This window comes from Salvia miltiorrhiza, chromosome 2 (genome assembly GCF_028751815.1).
Source record: "Salvia miltiorrhiza cultivar Shanhuang (shh) chromosome 2, IMPLAD_Smil_shh, whole genome shotgun sequence".
Classification (NCBI taxonomy): domain Eukaryota; kingdom Viridiplantae; phylum Streptophyta; class Magnoliopsida; order Lamiales; family Lamiaceae; genus Salvia; species Salvia miltiorrhiza.
Genome location: NC_080388.1, coordinates 3283937 through 3299936, shown reverse-complemented (window position 1 = coordinate 3299936; position 16000 = coordinate 3283937). Strand labels below are relative to the sequence as shown.

The following is a 16000-nucleotide window of genomic DNA, read 5'->3' as shown; positions in this document are numbered from 1 at the left end:
AAGGAAAAAAATGGTGAAAATAATCATAAAATTTGAAATGGAGACATATTATGACAATAAATGTGATACAAAGGATCTGGAGTGTGAGACTACTACTAATGTAAAAGTGAATATAATATATAGATATTTTGTCATTTAATTGCTTGTGATGAGCCCATAGTTTTGCTTATTTTCGTGTCTATTTTAGGTTTCGATAGAGTTTTTTTCTTTTATTTTTGTTTGTGTCTTGTGCGTGAGAAGGCATAGCTTGAAAGAGAGCTCGTTGTTAGGCATAACGTGTAGGTGGGACATAATGTTACTGCATTCTGCGAGAGAGGTACGGTTATCAAGACAAAGGCATTTTAGCGCAGAAAGCAATTGAAGACCAAAAGTCTGAACTGAATGTGACTAATTGACCCAACCTAAAGTACCGCTGAGGAATCCAGTAGCATTGGACGGAGATGACACAACAGATGGATGCAGTAAGACTAACGTCTGGGCACTTGATCAAAGCAGAGATGATGATCATCCATGAAGAGACCGATAGGGTTAAACCTCTACCCTATACACAAGGATTCGAATCTCCAAGATTAGGCCTGAAGATATGGATGTATCATGAGGATGAAAGACTCCTTGCTCTAGCTAGCTGACTCTCTATGGGCGGGGACTTCTTGACCCCAAATCGTGCCGATAAATACCTGAAGGCTTCTCACCGGATGATACTATTCACAGACCAACTGATGTGCTTTAATTAAGAGATTGTGAGGAAAATAAAACTCGTCCGCGTGTGGGCATATTATCTTTAAATATTGTTGATGTTTTGTATGACACTTTTCACCGTAAGTACTCTTTTATTTTAGTAAATGTCCAATTTCCAGTTTAGTTTGTTATTGTTAATGTCATTTGCCTTATTTATTAATTTTATTTATATTTAGCTAAGTTTATTAGTCTGATTTGGGCACGATGATTTAAGCATGACCACTTAAACTCGTGAGGTCTAATTGATTCTAATAACTGCATGAATATGATCCTGATACACTAGGTTAGATTCAAACGGTTTGGGCAACTTGATTAATTAAATAATCACTAATTGGTTAAGGAGTTTTGACCACAAGTAAGCTTTGGGCATAAGGCGAAACAAATTTCAGCCTCCGAAGAATACAATTGGTGTTGGATCGTGTAACAGATCTCTAGAACAGTAGTAATCTTGTAGTTTTTAGTTTGGAAAAACTAATATAAAAATGTAAGCTTGAAACCAGATTAGGAGAAGTTAGGAGAGAATAGAGGTAGGTAAGAATAGAGAAAAAAAGAGGCGAGAATGATAATTCATATTACTTAGGGTTTCTTCCAACAACTCTTACAATATATACTAAGGTCTAAGTGGGGACCAAAAGCATATTGCAGAAAAAACTAACATAAGTAAAACAGAAAAACAATTATAATAACTAAGGACACGCTGGCCTCAAACATACTCCACGCGTCTCCCAACATCATCTTAGCCGTTGATTCTTAGCCACTTGCAAGGCTCTTGATACTTCTCAATTCCATCCCTTTCACTGCGGTCGTCTCCTGAAACTCAGTCAAAATAGTATTCTCCTCAACCTCTCGGCCATGGCTATGCTCTCGCCCTCCTCGATCGTGTTCATGATAGATCGCGATTTGGCTTTGCCCATTCGAGAGGTTGAATTGGGTCACTACTACAAATTCTCTCATAGAGTATGAGCATTCCGCATTGTAGAGAATAGTTATGTAGAGAAAGACCTCCACTTTTATCTACGGTTGTAAAACCGTATTCTATAACCACTATAGACTATAGTAAACACGCACATATACTACTGTTTTTAATTGTAGTCTATTGTCGATCATAGATTATGGATTTTTACTGTAGTTATTTCATTCATTACGTAGTCTATAGTCAGTTTTCTCTACGCTTTTTATCAGAAACCGCAGTACTTGCCTATAAAGACTACAGTTTTTTTGTGTATACATAACGATAACAAATCGTAGTCTTTTTGTGCGATATAGCTAGTCTACAGTTTTATATCGTTGTCAATACTTTCAACACAAATTCACTACAACTTTTTTTGTATTTTTGTATATTTATTATTTTAGTCTATTTTTTTTACTATAACTACGATTTTATAATTAAATCATAGTAAAAATACTATTATTTAAAACCTATAATATTTAAAATCTGTAATTCAATGATAATAAAATTTAAAAAATCATATAACAAGTATCAATTCAACTATAATACCAAATATTCCATCATTAAATCATAAATACCAAGTATGAAGTACAAGTATATATACCAAGACAATAAATCTATTTTAAAAAAGTACTACTATCGCTAGCTATCACTAAAAACAATCATATTATGTGTTCCAATAAGAGGTTTGCTTCACTCAATACGAACTTCACCAATCTTCTTTTGAGCATAACAAGTTCGATGTTCCTGCATATTAACAAATAAAATACCATCTATCTCTAAATATGATGAAGAATTGTTAAAAATATAACTAAAATTTGAGTAATAAAGATAAATAAGATAAATTTCTTACAAGTGAATGTAGAGAAATCGAACCACTCTTTATAGCTCATTCGATGATTTCCTTCATGAAACGCAAATATAAAAAATCCACATTACTTGGAATTGGATTGTAATGCCGGCTATTTCAAAATATCAAATGTAAGCAAATTATATAGGGTAAAGTCCAAACAGATAATAATATCATAGATTCAACAAATATCACATAGAGCTCTATATTCAATCAAAATGCAGGTAACCTCACAAATATAAGTCCAAAAAGAATATCATATGTATCATATCATTTTGATATCAAACCATTTGATTTCAATTAAATCATGCACCATCTTTCAAAACTTTCATGAAGCAGTAGGAAAAGATGCACTTTCTTCCTTCAAATCATGCTATGATGCATACATAGTCATTCAATCATAACATATAAGCATAGGACATATAACTAATACTACAACATAAATGTCCCAACACTTGGTTAAATTTGGCCAAGTTATTTTTCAGAAATTTGTGTTCAACGAACAGACATTGGGTGACAATAACTCTTGGCTCGAAGGGTCTCATGGTGAGAAAGGGGGTGTTCTGGATTCATTGACATGATTTCTATAACCTCACAAAATTTCAGGTCAAGAGTACTCTTGGTTCATGAGATACGACTCTCCAAAATGGGCTACTTGACACTGTCACAAAATTTAGCAAAGTTATTTTCCAGAAATTTGTGTTCAATGGACAGACTTTCGGTGACCATAACTCTCGATTCATAGGGTCCTATTGTAAGATATGGGGTTTTATGGATTCCTTGACATGATATTTATAAGCTCAAAAACTTTCAGATCAAGAGGACGCACGGTTCATGAGATATGAACCTCCAAAGTTAGCTACTTGACACTGTCCCCACACTTGGCCAAAATTTTCTGGGTTTTCTGGTTTGACAGCTTTGATGTCTGAACTTTGAGGGCTTGTATCTCTTGACTCAAAAATCCTATGTGGACGTGCCATACCATTCTGAAAACCTTGGAATGGGGGCTAGACACTCGAACTTATCTCACTCAAAAATATGATCTGTACTAGGAGATATAGGAGTTCAAAGGCACTCTAATGGACTACTTTTATAAACAAATACTTGAACATGCAACACAAAGACTCTAAAATCACATATAATAGGAATAGCAGTTCAGCACTTTGGGCAAGTTCATATGGCAACTGAATAAGGGGAAAGGGAGGGGAGAACAGAGCACAAAATCACCACCCAAAAAAATAGAGCGCAACTGTCAACAAAATAGGAGAAAAACTCACCTGGAAATCTCGGCGGCGAGAATGAAGGCGCGGCGGAGATGAAAACTCCTTGCTGCTACTGCTCGTTGGCGGTGGTTGCAAGAGACAGGGGCGTCGTGGCTACAAATCTCGGCGGCGAGAACGTGGCGGCAGCGAGAACGTGGTGGCGGCGAGAAACTAGAATTTGTGCAGAGGGTTCAGTGGAGAAGACGATATTGTAGAAGACTAGGGTTCAGCGGAAGACGACACGTACTCTAAATAAACTGCAAAAACGTTTACGTAGTGGGATCTTATTTCCAGATCAGTTTCAAACTCTTTTTTTTTTCTTATTTAAATACAATATGTTTTCAGTATAATAAACATTCTCTTCAAAAAAATTCTAATAAGTGAAAACTCGCACATACTCTACACTTTGACTACAAATGTAGTAACAAACAATCTATTATACACTACAATTTTAAAAGCAAATGTAGACAAAAGTGAAGATACCTACCATATACTACGCTCTAGAAAACTAATGTAGTCAAAACTTCATACACAACAAAGACATACACTACGGTAGTTCATAAACTGTAGAGACAAACTTCAAAAACAAGCTCGTACACTACGGTTTTATGGGAATCGTAGTAATAGACTACTATAAACTACAGTGTTTACTACATTTTGTTCTCCAGCGTAGTCTAAAATTAAAAAATGGCGCTCATACACTACAGTTCACCAAAAAAAGCGTAGTCTATACGAATACACTAGTCTATACGAATACACTACGATTTTTCTATAAAACCGTAGTTATAAGGGTGTAGAGATAGCCTAAATTTGTAGTAGTGGGTCTTTCTAAATCTAAATGCTTTCTGGGCATAACTCCTTCAAGCGAAAGGCCAACGCAGAGAGAGTTTATGGGTAGAATAGTTAATTCCATTAATTGATAATTTCTGGGTTATACACCGAAATGAAAGAATGGATTGGGTGCTTTAGCGTGTGCTACGTATGACAATAGAGGCATTATTGCTCTTGACCTATAACCAATTGATATATACATGTAGTGAATATGATTGCACCTATGATCGTGTAACATTCATGTTTAATCAATCAAGTCCAAATCGGGTTTCATTTATCATTTAACCAAATCACTTTATTGTTTCAGTTCAATTTTTGTTATCGTTTTGCCCATAAGAGTAGTCATAGCAGGTGACAGAAATCAACTATTTTTCATAGTTACACCGTGATAAAAAAAAAGTGACAATCAATTCCATATGAATTCGATCGTGAACATGCTACTAATTATTGTAGTTGTGGACACACGACAAATTATTTGAGCGAAACTAAACGACGACTTCGTCAGCTTACTTGATTGGTAAACTTTGTTCAAGTTCATTAATAGCTTGCTTGAGTGTGAGACTACTACTAATTTAAAGGTGAATACAATATACAAATATTTTCATTTAATGGCTTGCTTGATTGGTAAACTTTGTTCCAGTTCATTAATTGCTTGCTTGAGTAGTGTGAGATTGCTACTAATGTAAAGGTGCATACAAATACGTTGGATATGATAATTTTGATCTATAATACATTAAAGGCTCGCTTGCTACGTGGTATGGGACAAGCCATGATATTTTTTACTTTGATATCTATTAAATTTATTAGATATTTATATCATGTTTGGTAAGATATATATAAAAAAGATATTTTACGCTATCGCATCTCCCAGATGTGATACAAAATTAAAAAGATATGGATAATAAATAACAGACCATTAATTTATAAAAGGCTTTGAATTTTGAAGCAAACAACATATTAAGGTATTATATGTATTTATCAACACTTTTCATGCATATATAGCAAACAAGCCCTGAATCGATTATATATCTATACTTTCTCATCTTCGATTATAGAAACTCAAAAATGTTAAAATGAAAAATTTTCTTTTAAACAATTAAATATTTAAAAAGAAAATATATGCACTGATGTATTATGTACTCCCTCCGTCCACTTTAAGTGTCTTATTTTCCTTTTTGGGTTGTCCCACTTCAAATATCATGTTTACCTTTATAAAAAGAAAAAAACACTCTTAAAAAGTGAGAATTTTTTAGATCCACATCACCTTTTCAACTCTATACCACACAACTTAATACTATAATTAATATTTTCATAAATAATCGTGTAAAAAAAAATCAAGACACTTAAAGTGGGAAGGAAGAAATATAATATAGTGCATTTTTTTGGTAATTATGTGATATGTAGCAAACCACACAGGATTAGGTATGTAGAAAGTAAGCTATCAGAATATAGCAAACCACATAGAATTATCTCTTTTAGAGATGTGAATCCAACTCGAAACTCATAAGTTGATAAATATATATTAATAATTTAATAAGGTTATGATTGAAAATTTTTATCTCAAAAAATTACAATTCGAATAACATGTAAATAGCTTTCAATCTAATAAAGTTGGTCCGAAAATAACACGAGTCATATAGAACTTACCTCCAAATTAGTGAGTTGACCTGATTAAATGCACAATATTTACTCATTATTTGATTAATTTTCAAACTTTATTACTTTACTTTTGAAAGTAAAGTAAAAATAACAATTTTCATAAATTTTGTAAAATATATTTTGATGTTCAATATTCAAAAGATATACCCATCATTTCATTTATCTATATTTTTATTCTTACACTTAACATAAACCGTTTAGTAAAATGATTTTCATTTAACTAAAATATGTGTATCTTTGTCTCTCTAAGAGTCATATATTAGTTATTATGCAAGTCGATGTTGATATGATACTTATATAATACGGATATTCTTTGTTACAATTATAGAATTATTAATAAAATATACTCCCTCCGTCCCGCTATTCATGTCCCATTACTGGGACATTACTTTTCGGCACGGAGATTAAGGAGAAGCAAATTAGATGAATTAGGAGTGTGGTCCACATGATTTAGTTTGTGATTAAGGAATAGTTAATTATTTCTATTTAATCATTATTTAAAAAGACTTATTTTTTTATAATTTAATTTTATATAATCTGTAATTTAATTTATTTTAATATAATCTGTAATTTTATTTTTATCCTACCTAAATTTCGAACAAACATGTTGCATTGAAAAAGCAATTTCAGAACTGGAAAAGTGCAAGCTAGAACCACAATGAAAAGCACAAAAAAAAAATGGCGCCACAATGAAAAAGTGCAAATTTCTATCCAATTTTGCATCGAAATTTTAAACAACATTCAAATTTCCCACCGTTTTAAGAATATTCAGAACTTAAACCCTTTATAAATAGGGCAGAAACCACATTTCACACACAACAACTCCTACAAAACAGAAAAAACTTCAACATGGCTAGAAGGAAGGATCTCTCGGCCTTTGAAAGGGCTGCCATAATCCAGTTTCTTCTTGAAGGAAGCCACAATGGAAAACCAGCTAGAGGCAAGATCAATGCTGCAGTTCAAAAGTGGAGTTGTTGCCGACGAACGATTAGTCGTATTTGGGCAGCTGCAAATAAACAAAGAGCAAGTGGTGAGGTAATAAGTTCATTGAGTAAAAAAAAAAGCTTAGGCCAAGGAGAAAACTGGTTCATCTTGATTTAAATTTGGTTGCTAGCTTAGAATTGTCAAAGAGATCTACCATAAGAAGGCTTGCATGTGGGATTAAATGCAGTAAAAACACAGTGGTAGGTGGATTAAATTGGGACTAATCAGATCTCATTCTAGTGCAATAAAACCTGATCTTACTGCTCCAAACAAGTTGCTTAGGCTACGGTTTTCCTTAGAAGCTCTAGAATATGACAGGATTCTTAGGAGTTTAACTTTCAAAAGCATGCACAACACAATTCACATCGATGAGAAATGGTTCTACATCACAAAAAGTAATCAGCGGTTCTATTTGACTCCTGATGAGATAGACCCTCATAGGACATGCAAGAACAAGAAGTTCATCACCAAGGTGATGTTCATGTGTGCTGTATGTAGGCCAGTGTTTGGGGCTAATGGTGAATGCTCGTTTGATGGAAAAATTGGAATTTTTCCATTCACTGAACTTGTTCCAGCCAAAAGAAACAGTAAGAACAGGGCAGCAGGTACTATGGAGTGGAAATCAATTCAAAGCATCACCAAACAAGTAGTGAAAGATTGCTTAATATACCAGGTATATAGGGTGAATGAGATATGCCCTAAATGTAACAATAGCATGTTCCAAGTTCAACTGATTTCTGTGTATGATTAGTTGTATTGAATGATTCAATATGCTGTGTATGTATGGCAGTGTGTATGTATGGCAGTGTGTACGTATGTATGGCAGTGGCTATTTAAGAATAAATGCTGAGTTTTTTCTTTGATTTTTTTTTTTTTAAATCAGATCATCCCTGCTATTAAAGCAAAGTGGCCAGCAAATGCAAGCAAAACCATATATATACAGCAGGATAATGCTAGGCCTCACATTCAAGACTCAGACCCAGATTTCAGGGCAGTAGCTTCAGCTGATGGCTTTGATATTCACTTGGTGCATCAACCACCAAACTCCTCAGATACAAACATCAATGATCTGGGGTGGTTCAGGGCAATACAAAGCCTCCAAACTGAATCAATGTCTACAAATGTTGATGGTCTAGTGAATGCAGTCATCAAGTCATTCAATGAGTTAAGTCCTAGCACTTTGAATAAGGTGTTTATAAGTTTGCAAAGCTGTATGGTTGAAATCTTGAAGGTTAAGGGGAGGAATAGCTACAAGATCCCTCATCTAGGGAAGGATGCTTTCATTAGACAGGATATGCTTCCCTTGAATTTACAAGTTCCAAGTGAACTTGTTAGGGAGTGTTTATCCTACTTAATTGAGAATGGAGCATTGTCATATGGTGATACGCTAATGAATGAGTTGGGAGTGCAAGCAGGATGCACAGATGAGGTTGAGATGATGGTTCATCAACTTCAAATTCAAGGAACAGAAGTTATGTGAAGAAGAATGAGACATTTTGGTATTTTTTGTAAATGCATAAGCTTTTATTACTGCAATATGATGTAAACGCAGAGGCTTTAATGCAAAGCTGTGAATGTAAAGCTGTGAATTTTTGTAAATGATCAGACCTCATTATAAATGCAGGAAGGATATGCTTGTAAATGCAGAAACTTTTGTAAATGCAGAAACTTTTATAAATGCAGAAGCTTTGGTTTTTTTTGAACATGAATGAAAGGATATGCAGAGCTGTACTTAACCATGAATGCAGAGACTATGAATGCTGCACACAAAACCATCAAGACCAAAAAAAACAGCCAACCACAACCAAAACCAACACCACCATCAGCCAGCCAAACCAGAACCAACAACACCATAAACATCAACCAACAACTCAAAAAAACCCATTAATGCTAGAACAACGGAAACCAAACCATAAGAACAGGGGAACATGGAAGAATCAGGTTTTTTGCATCTCATAAATTCTTTTTTAAATCATAGCAGAACCTTTTACACCGAGACATAAAAAATGAACATCAATCATCATTTCAGACCACCTTTAAACACATACCACAATTTACTAACACTGCAAACCCCACATGCAATTGCCTAAACCAAACCATAAGCACAACAGATCGCCCAAGAGCCTACACCAAAATAAAGAGTAGGCTAGATCTCACCAGAAAAAAATCAGGCAGCATGGATTTCAGCATCAACAACACGCTGTCGTTCATATCCCTATGTTGCCAGTTTTCCTCACACATAAAAAATGAATCTGGGTAAGAACTAGGGTTTGAATCACAAATCGGTTCTTCACCGGAGGAAGAACTAGGGATAGACGAAGTGAGTGTACCTTCTTGGACTAAAGCCCGGCGACGCCAATCTTTGCATCCATCTTCAATCACCAACAATTGAATCCAATTCTCCAGCTCAGCCATCCATTTGAAATCATACTTGTCTCCGTAGGATTTCGACATTGAATCGGTGGAATCCCTCAGAAAGTGAATAATTTTGTGTTATTCGACGAAAGGCGTAAGAGAGAGAGAGAGATAGCTTCAGATCTTTTGTAAATCTACATCATAGGGATCGGGACATTATCGGCGATGGAGAAGGATTAGGAGGTGAGAGATGAATGCAGAGAGGCGGCGGCTTACACCCAAGAAAGGCGGCAAACGGCGAACTAGGGATTTCAGACGGTGGAGTGATGCGAAATGAGAGATGAAGCTTCGCGAGAGAGAGAGAGAGAGAGATAGAATAGATTAGGGTTTCTCGGTGCGGCGGAATCGAGAGCCAAAATTAAAGAGGAAATGAAATGGGCTCCCCAAATCCGAGTCCAATTAGTTAATCATTAGGCATTTTAATTAGCATTAAGTAAGCCCTTATTATTTCCTAAAAAGGAAACGGGACATTATCGGTGGGACAACCCAAAAAAGAATACGAGACATGAATAGCGGGACGGAGGGAGTATTTGTTTTGTCCACAAAAAATAGTTCTCAAATGGGACAATACAAGTTTTAATAAAAATAGTTGATTGTATTGTGAGTGGAGATAAGCTCCATTTAAAAGGTAGTATTAATAATGATAATTAATTATATTATGAGTGAAGAAAGAGATCCGTCGTGTAATAGAAAATTTCAAAAAATAGAAAGAGATTAATTTTTATGAACATCCCAAAACAATAAAAACAGAATACTAATAAATGAACCTAACTCACGGTGAGGACCCAAATTAATTTTTGAATTTTAGATTAACTAATTGGATCAATCGAATTTGAAAATTTATCTTTATTTATTACTCCCTCTGTCTCAATAGTAGTGTCTCATAATTTTTCGGTACAAAGATTAAGAAATGTGTAAAAAGTAGATAAAATGAGTTGATGAAAATTATTTAAATATTAGGTATAGATAGAGAATATATTGACAAAAAGGGAATGAGATATTTGTATTCGAACGTCCCAAAAGGAAAGTGAGACATTACTATTGGAACGGAGGGAGTATTTTTGAAAGAAAAAAAATCCAAATTCAACTGATCCAATTAGTTAATCCAAAACTCAAAAGATTAAGATTAGGGTCATATAATTTTTAGGCCGAAAAAATTAATATTCCCCCGTCCCGCGAAGCATGATTAATATTTTTTTTAGGGTTTTCATGTGTAACTTAATCAATTTCATTATATGACAATTTTTTTTTTCATTTTTTTTCTTCACTTTTTCGCTTCTTTACCTATAATATTTAATATACTAAATACTAATTTTTTAAAAATTCGTGTCAAAAGATAAAGTGATCAAGCTTGGCGGAACGGAGCAAGTACAACTTAACTTGAATAATTCTTAAATGTCGACAAGATAATTAAGCTAGCCTAAATCCAAGCAAATTGGCCCGATCACTCCAAATTCTATCCATTGAAATAATCTCCAATCTTAAACCGGTGAACGGCGGATGCAAGCGCCACGTGGCAGCTCCTCATTACCCCACAGCAGATAAGATAGCATGGCAGCTAAACCCTTCGCTGAAATCCCACCACAGCCAAAAACCGCCCCCGATAAAAACCGTCAAAATGCCCCCTCCGCCACCACACAATGCCACTGTAGATGTTATCCGGCGGCGAACGGCGGCACCTCCAGCCGCGGCTGACGGAGCCGAGCAGCTACGACGCGTCGGCCACTCCCAGAGTCCTCACCGTGCTCTCCTGCGTGCTGGAGAAGCTCGTCGCTCGGAACGACCAATTGAGCGGCGGCGGCGGCAGAGGCTACGGGAAGAGGCTGAGCGCGTTCCACGGCGTCCGATCGCCGGCGATCGGGCTGGATAAGTACGTGGAGCGGATCTACAAGTACACGAGCTGCAGCCCGTCGTGCTTCGTGGTGGCGTTCGTCTACATCGACCGGCTGCTCCACCGCTATCCGGATTCGCTGGTGGTCTCGCTCAATGTTCATCGATTGCTCGTCACCAGCGTCATGATTGCTTCCAAAACTCTCGATGATGAGTGAGTTTTTTCGGTTTTGGGATTTTTCTTTTTCATTTAAATTAATTTCGAAATTATTGGTGCGCGTCTATTTACCTCTTTACAGTCATCTATAATTCTGTTATGGAGAGTTTAAATTGGAGGATTAATCTTGATAGATAAAAATAATAAAGTTAATTTCTTATATACTTCGATGGATTGCAACCTGCCATTTCTTATTCCATAAAAATGGTGAAATTTAAGATATTCCATTTTTGAGAATAAAAATAATCAATCGCCCCCTTATTTTTTTGAAATCTATACATTTATTGTGCAAGAGTGCTTCCATGTGAGATTGGATTTTATTTTGTAATACAATATTCTAATTTGGTGTAATCAATATCAATCTATATCTATATTGCAGTTCTAACAACTGTTTTTTACCGCCAAATTTTAAAAAATTACTAGTTTTTTTCTTTTCCAACTATAATCCCATACTTTGGGACGCTCATCCAATTTATCCAAATATGGTTTAGTTTCTCAGCCCACTTTAAAAACATGATACTTTACCAATTTTTTTTTTTTTTCTAAAATGTGTATAATCTATATAATATATAAAAAAAGAGTTTTTCCTCTATTTCTTTCCTTTCTTTTTTCTCTCTCTTCTCCCATCAATTTTTATCTCTATTTTAAATTTTTTTTTCTATATTTTAATTCTTTTCTAAACATTGTCACATGATTTGATTTTAAAAAAAATATGTAATATGCATTTTAAATTTAATATAGTATAAAAATCGTGAAAATGAATTTAAAGCAAATTAAGTTATGAAAAAAATTAAAAATTAAAATATTTTATTTTCTCTCTTTATTAAAATTTTACAATTTTTCATTTATGTTTATGTATGAAAATATTTATTTATTTATTATGATGTGTAATACTCGATAATAATACTAATTTTTATTATAGACTTTTTTTTTACATTTATTTAATAACTTTAATTATCATTACGCTTTATACAAAGTTGAAAATTTATATTTTCAAGTTCAGGCTTTTATTAAGTAATTGACGTGGAATGTTTTAGTTTATTTTATTTTTAAAATATATTTTGTATTTATATATTTTAATTTTATTTAATATTTTTATTTATTTATTTAAATATATTATTTAATTTCAATGTTCGTCGTGCATCGCACGAATGGTTCGTGCTAGTACACATATAAGAGATACTCCGCCAATTTTATCTCCAAATTTTTTCCACCAATTTTTCACTCTCCTCTTTTTTTTCTGGTTTAATTATTTTCAAAACATCTTTAACTTCGATTCATAAAGAATATTCAATATAAATATTAAATTAAAGATTACGAGAAGATTTTTAATTCAATGCAAGATTGGAAAAAATGAATTTGAAATGATCGTCTAAAATGTCAAAATTAATATTTGATATCTCTCTTATTTTTAATACTATTGAACATCATACTCTTTTTTATTTTGTTTTCATTTGTTGGTGAAAAAATAAGTAGATACCATTTTTTTCTTTCAAAAAAGTTTTCATGATTGTTTAAGTATAATTATCTTAAGTTAAAATAATTGTAAATTGTAATAGTTTTTAATGCAAAATAAGGAGAAGAAAATTTGTATAATTTTGATATGAACTTTTAAATTAAAATGTATTATATATATCTTAAAATTAGAATTTAAAATATTAAATAGATCTATTTAATGTCTGACGAATTATTTATTTGTTTATATAAACATTTTTATTGTTATTTTTTTATACTATTCGTATTTTTTTTCTAATTTTTTTAATTAATATTAAGCTGTTTAAATATGAATTTTTAATAATAACATTGTTTGGACTTTAAGAGCCGAAAATTGTTACATTAAATTAAATTATAGTAGTTATTAGTTTTATTATATTGATGATGTAGTTACTATAGCTCAAAATGAAATTGACTTAAATTATTTAATTTATAATTAATTAATTTTAATTATTATTATACAATACTCATTAAATTATATAAATATATATTATACTCTTGAAGTTGATAATATTGGTATTGTACACTATTTTAAATCAAATACTAATATTTAAATTAGCATAAAGCTTTTTGTTGCCAAGAAATCTAACTCATAATGACAATTTGACATTTTTACATAATTTTAGATTTTAAAAAAGGATAAATATACCATGAACTGTGCATAGCACGAGATGGTATACTAGTTACACATAAATACATATGCTTTCACTCCATGGTCCAATTATCCTCTTCTAAATATATAGTTTATGTTTGAATTTAATACCTTTTTCTCATGTTATTTTTTGTTTATAATAGAAATATTGGATTACAAACAATTTATAATATTACAGACACTACAACAACGCATTCTACGCTCGAGTTGGTGGGGTGAGCAATTCGGAACTAAACAAGCTAGAACTCGAGCTACTTTTTCTGTTAGATTTTGATGTTACTGTTAGCTCTCGAATTTTCGAGAGCTATTGCCAGCATTTGGAGAAAGAAATGCTCTGCAACGATCTCGTCGAGAGGCTACCAGCGCCGGGGATAACCATCTCCGTCGACGATGTCACTGAGATTTCTGTGGGAGACGCACAAACTTCTTCACCACCCATCCTAGTCGATTCATAGATAAGATAACTTGCTTTGATTTTCTTTTTCTTATTTTTGCCCTAATCTGTAAAATATGCCATATTTTTTCAATTGAGTTGATTTACAAAAGTTGTAATAGTTGTGTATATTTCTATCATTATATATAGTTAATCAAATAAAGTTTGTATTGACGATTCATAAGAGTAAAATTTTGAAGTAGCCAAAATAAAGCATAAAACACAATTTATGGTCATACATTGAAAAAATATAAAATTTGGCCATTTTTATTGATTTGAACGTTTTTACCCTTAATGAGGCGGACCGGGTAGGATCAAGCACGCGGGTCGCGTGCCGGATCGGGTTAGACACTTATGACACTAATAGTGTCATTAGTGTCATAAGTGCCAAGATTTTTTCTTTTCCAACTATAATTCCATATTTTCGGACACTCCAATTTATCCAAATACGGTTTAGTTTCTCAGCCCACTTTAAAAACATGATACTTTACCAATTTCTTTTTTTTTTCTTTCTAAAATGTGTATAATCTATATACTATATAAAAAAAGAGTTTTTCCTCTATTTCTGTCCTTTCTATTTTCTCTCTCTTCTCTCATCAATTTTTATCAATATTTTTAATTTTTTTTCTATATTTTAATTCTTTTCTAAACATTGTCACATGATTTGATTTTAAAAAAATATGTAATATGCATTTTAAATTTAATATAGTATAAAAATCGTGAAAATGAATTTAAAGCAAATAAGTTATGAAAAAAATTAAAAATTAAACTATTTTATTTTCTCTCTTTAATAAAATTTTACAATTTTTCATTTATGTTTGTGTATGAAAATATTTATTTATTTATTTATTTATTATGATGTGTAATACTCGTTAATAATGCTAATTTTTATTATAGACTTTTTTTTACATTTATTTAATAACTTTAATTATCATTACGCTTTATACAAAGTTGAAAATTTATATTTTCAAGTTCAGGCTTTTATTAAGTAATTGACGTGAAATGTTTTAGTTTATTTTATTTTTAAAATATATTTTGTATTTATATATTTTAATTTTATTTAATATTTTAATTTATTTATTTAAATATATTATTTAATTTCAATGTTCGTCGTGCATCGCACGAATGGTTCGTGCTAGTACACATATAAGAGATACTCCGCCAATTTTATCTCCAAATTTTTTCCACCAATTTTTCACTCTCCTCTTTTTTTCTGGTTTAATTATTTTCAAAACATCTTTAACTTCGATTCATAAAGAATATTTGTCACGACCGCACTTGCTAAGGATAGCAAATTCGGGAAAACCGCGACTAAGGGAGGGAATTTAGGAGCGGGATTTAGAAAGGGGCATATTCGGTTTCTTGATGACTTGACTTGTATAAAGAAATCAATCGAAATATCTAGATATCAATGAAGGCCACAAGGGAACCGTACATAATATTATTCAAAGGGGTACTCAACGAGTTTGAGTACATTATTAAATAGTACATATTGTTTTGACAGATAACATAATGTCTTAGTAAAATCAGTGTTTGCAGCGGAATAATAATTTGAATATATGTATGAAGACATATACTCTACTCTGAGGTACTCATCCTAGATTGACAGAAGCTCCGCTTGCACACTACATCCTCGATCACAGCTCAACCTGCACATTTAAAAATACATGCAGGGCTAAGTACAAA

General features: G+C 32.7%; 2 protein-coding genes and 1 long non-coding RNA gene across 3 annotated transcripts; 1 reads left to right on the top strand and 2 right to left on the bottom strand.

Annotated features, from left to right (window-relative positions):
• Nucleotides 1–2230: 2230 nt before the first annotated feature.
• Nucleotides 2231–4063, bottom strand: LOC131012659 (uncharacterized). The gene is made up of 3 exons (XR_009097413.1): nt 3815–4063; nt 2541–2649; nt 2231–2434 (listed from the first exon to the last, which is right to left on the bottom strand). It is a non-coding gene; the product is annotated as an uncharacterized LOC131012659 (long non-coding RNA).
• Nucleotides 4064–7091: 3028 nt separating this feature from the next.
• LOC131012658 (uncharacterized) lies at nt 7092–9899 on the bottom strand. The gene is made up of 2 exons (XM_057940646.1): nt 9431–9899; nt 7092–7295 (listed from the first exon to the last, which is right to left on the bottom strand). The coding sequence occupies exons 1-2, from the start codon at nt 9725–9727 to the stop codon at nt 7278–7280; spliced, it is 315 nt and encodes a 104-aa protein (XP_057796629.1). The 5' UTR covers nt 9728–9899; the 3' UTR covers nt 7092–7277.
• Nucleotides 9900–11108: 1209 nt separating this feature from the next.
• LOC131012657 (cyclin-U1-1-like) lies at nt 11109–14493 on the top strand. Its single transcript, XM_057940645.1, has 2 exons — nt 11109–11732; nt 14060–14493. Exons 1-2 carry the CDS (start codon nt 11341–11343, stop codon nt 14334–14336), a joined length of 669 nt encoding a protein of 222 aa, XP_057796628.1. The 5' UTR covers nt 11109–11340; the 3' UTR covers nt 14337–14493.
• The last annotated feature ends 1507 nt before the right edge of the window (nt 14494–16000 follow it).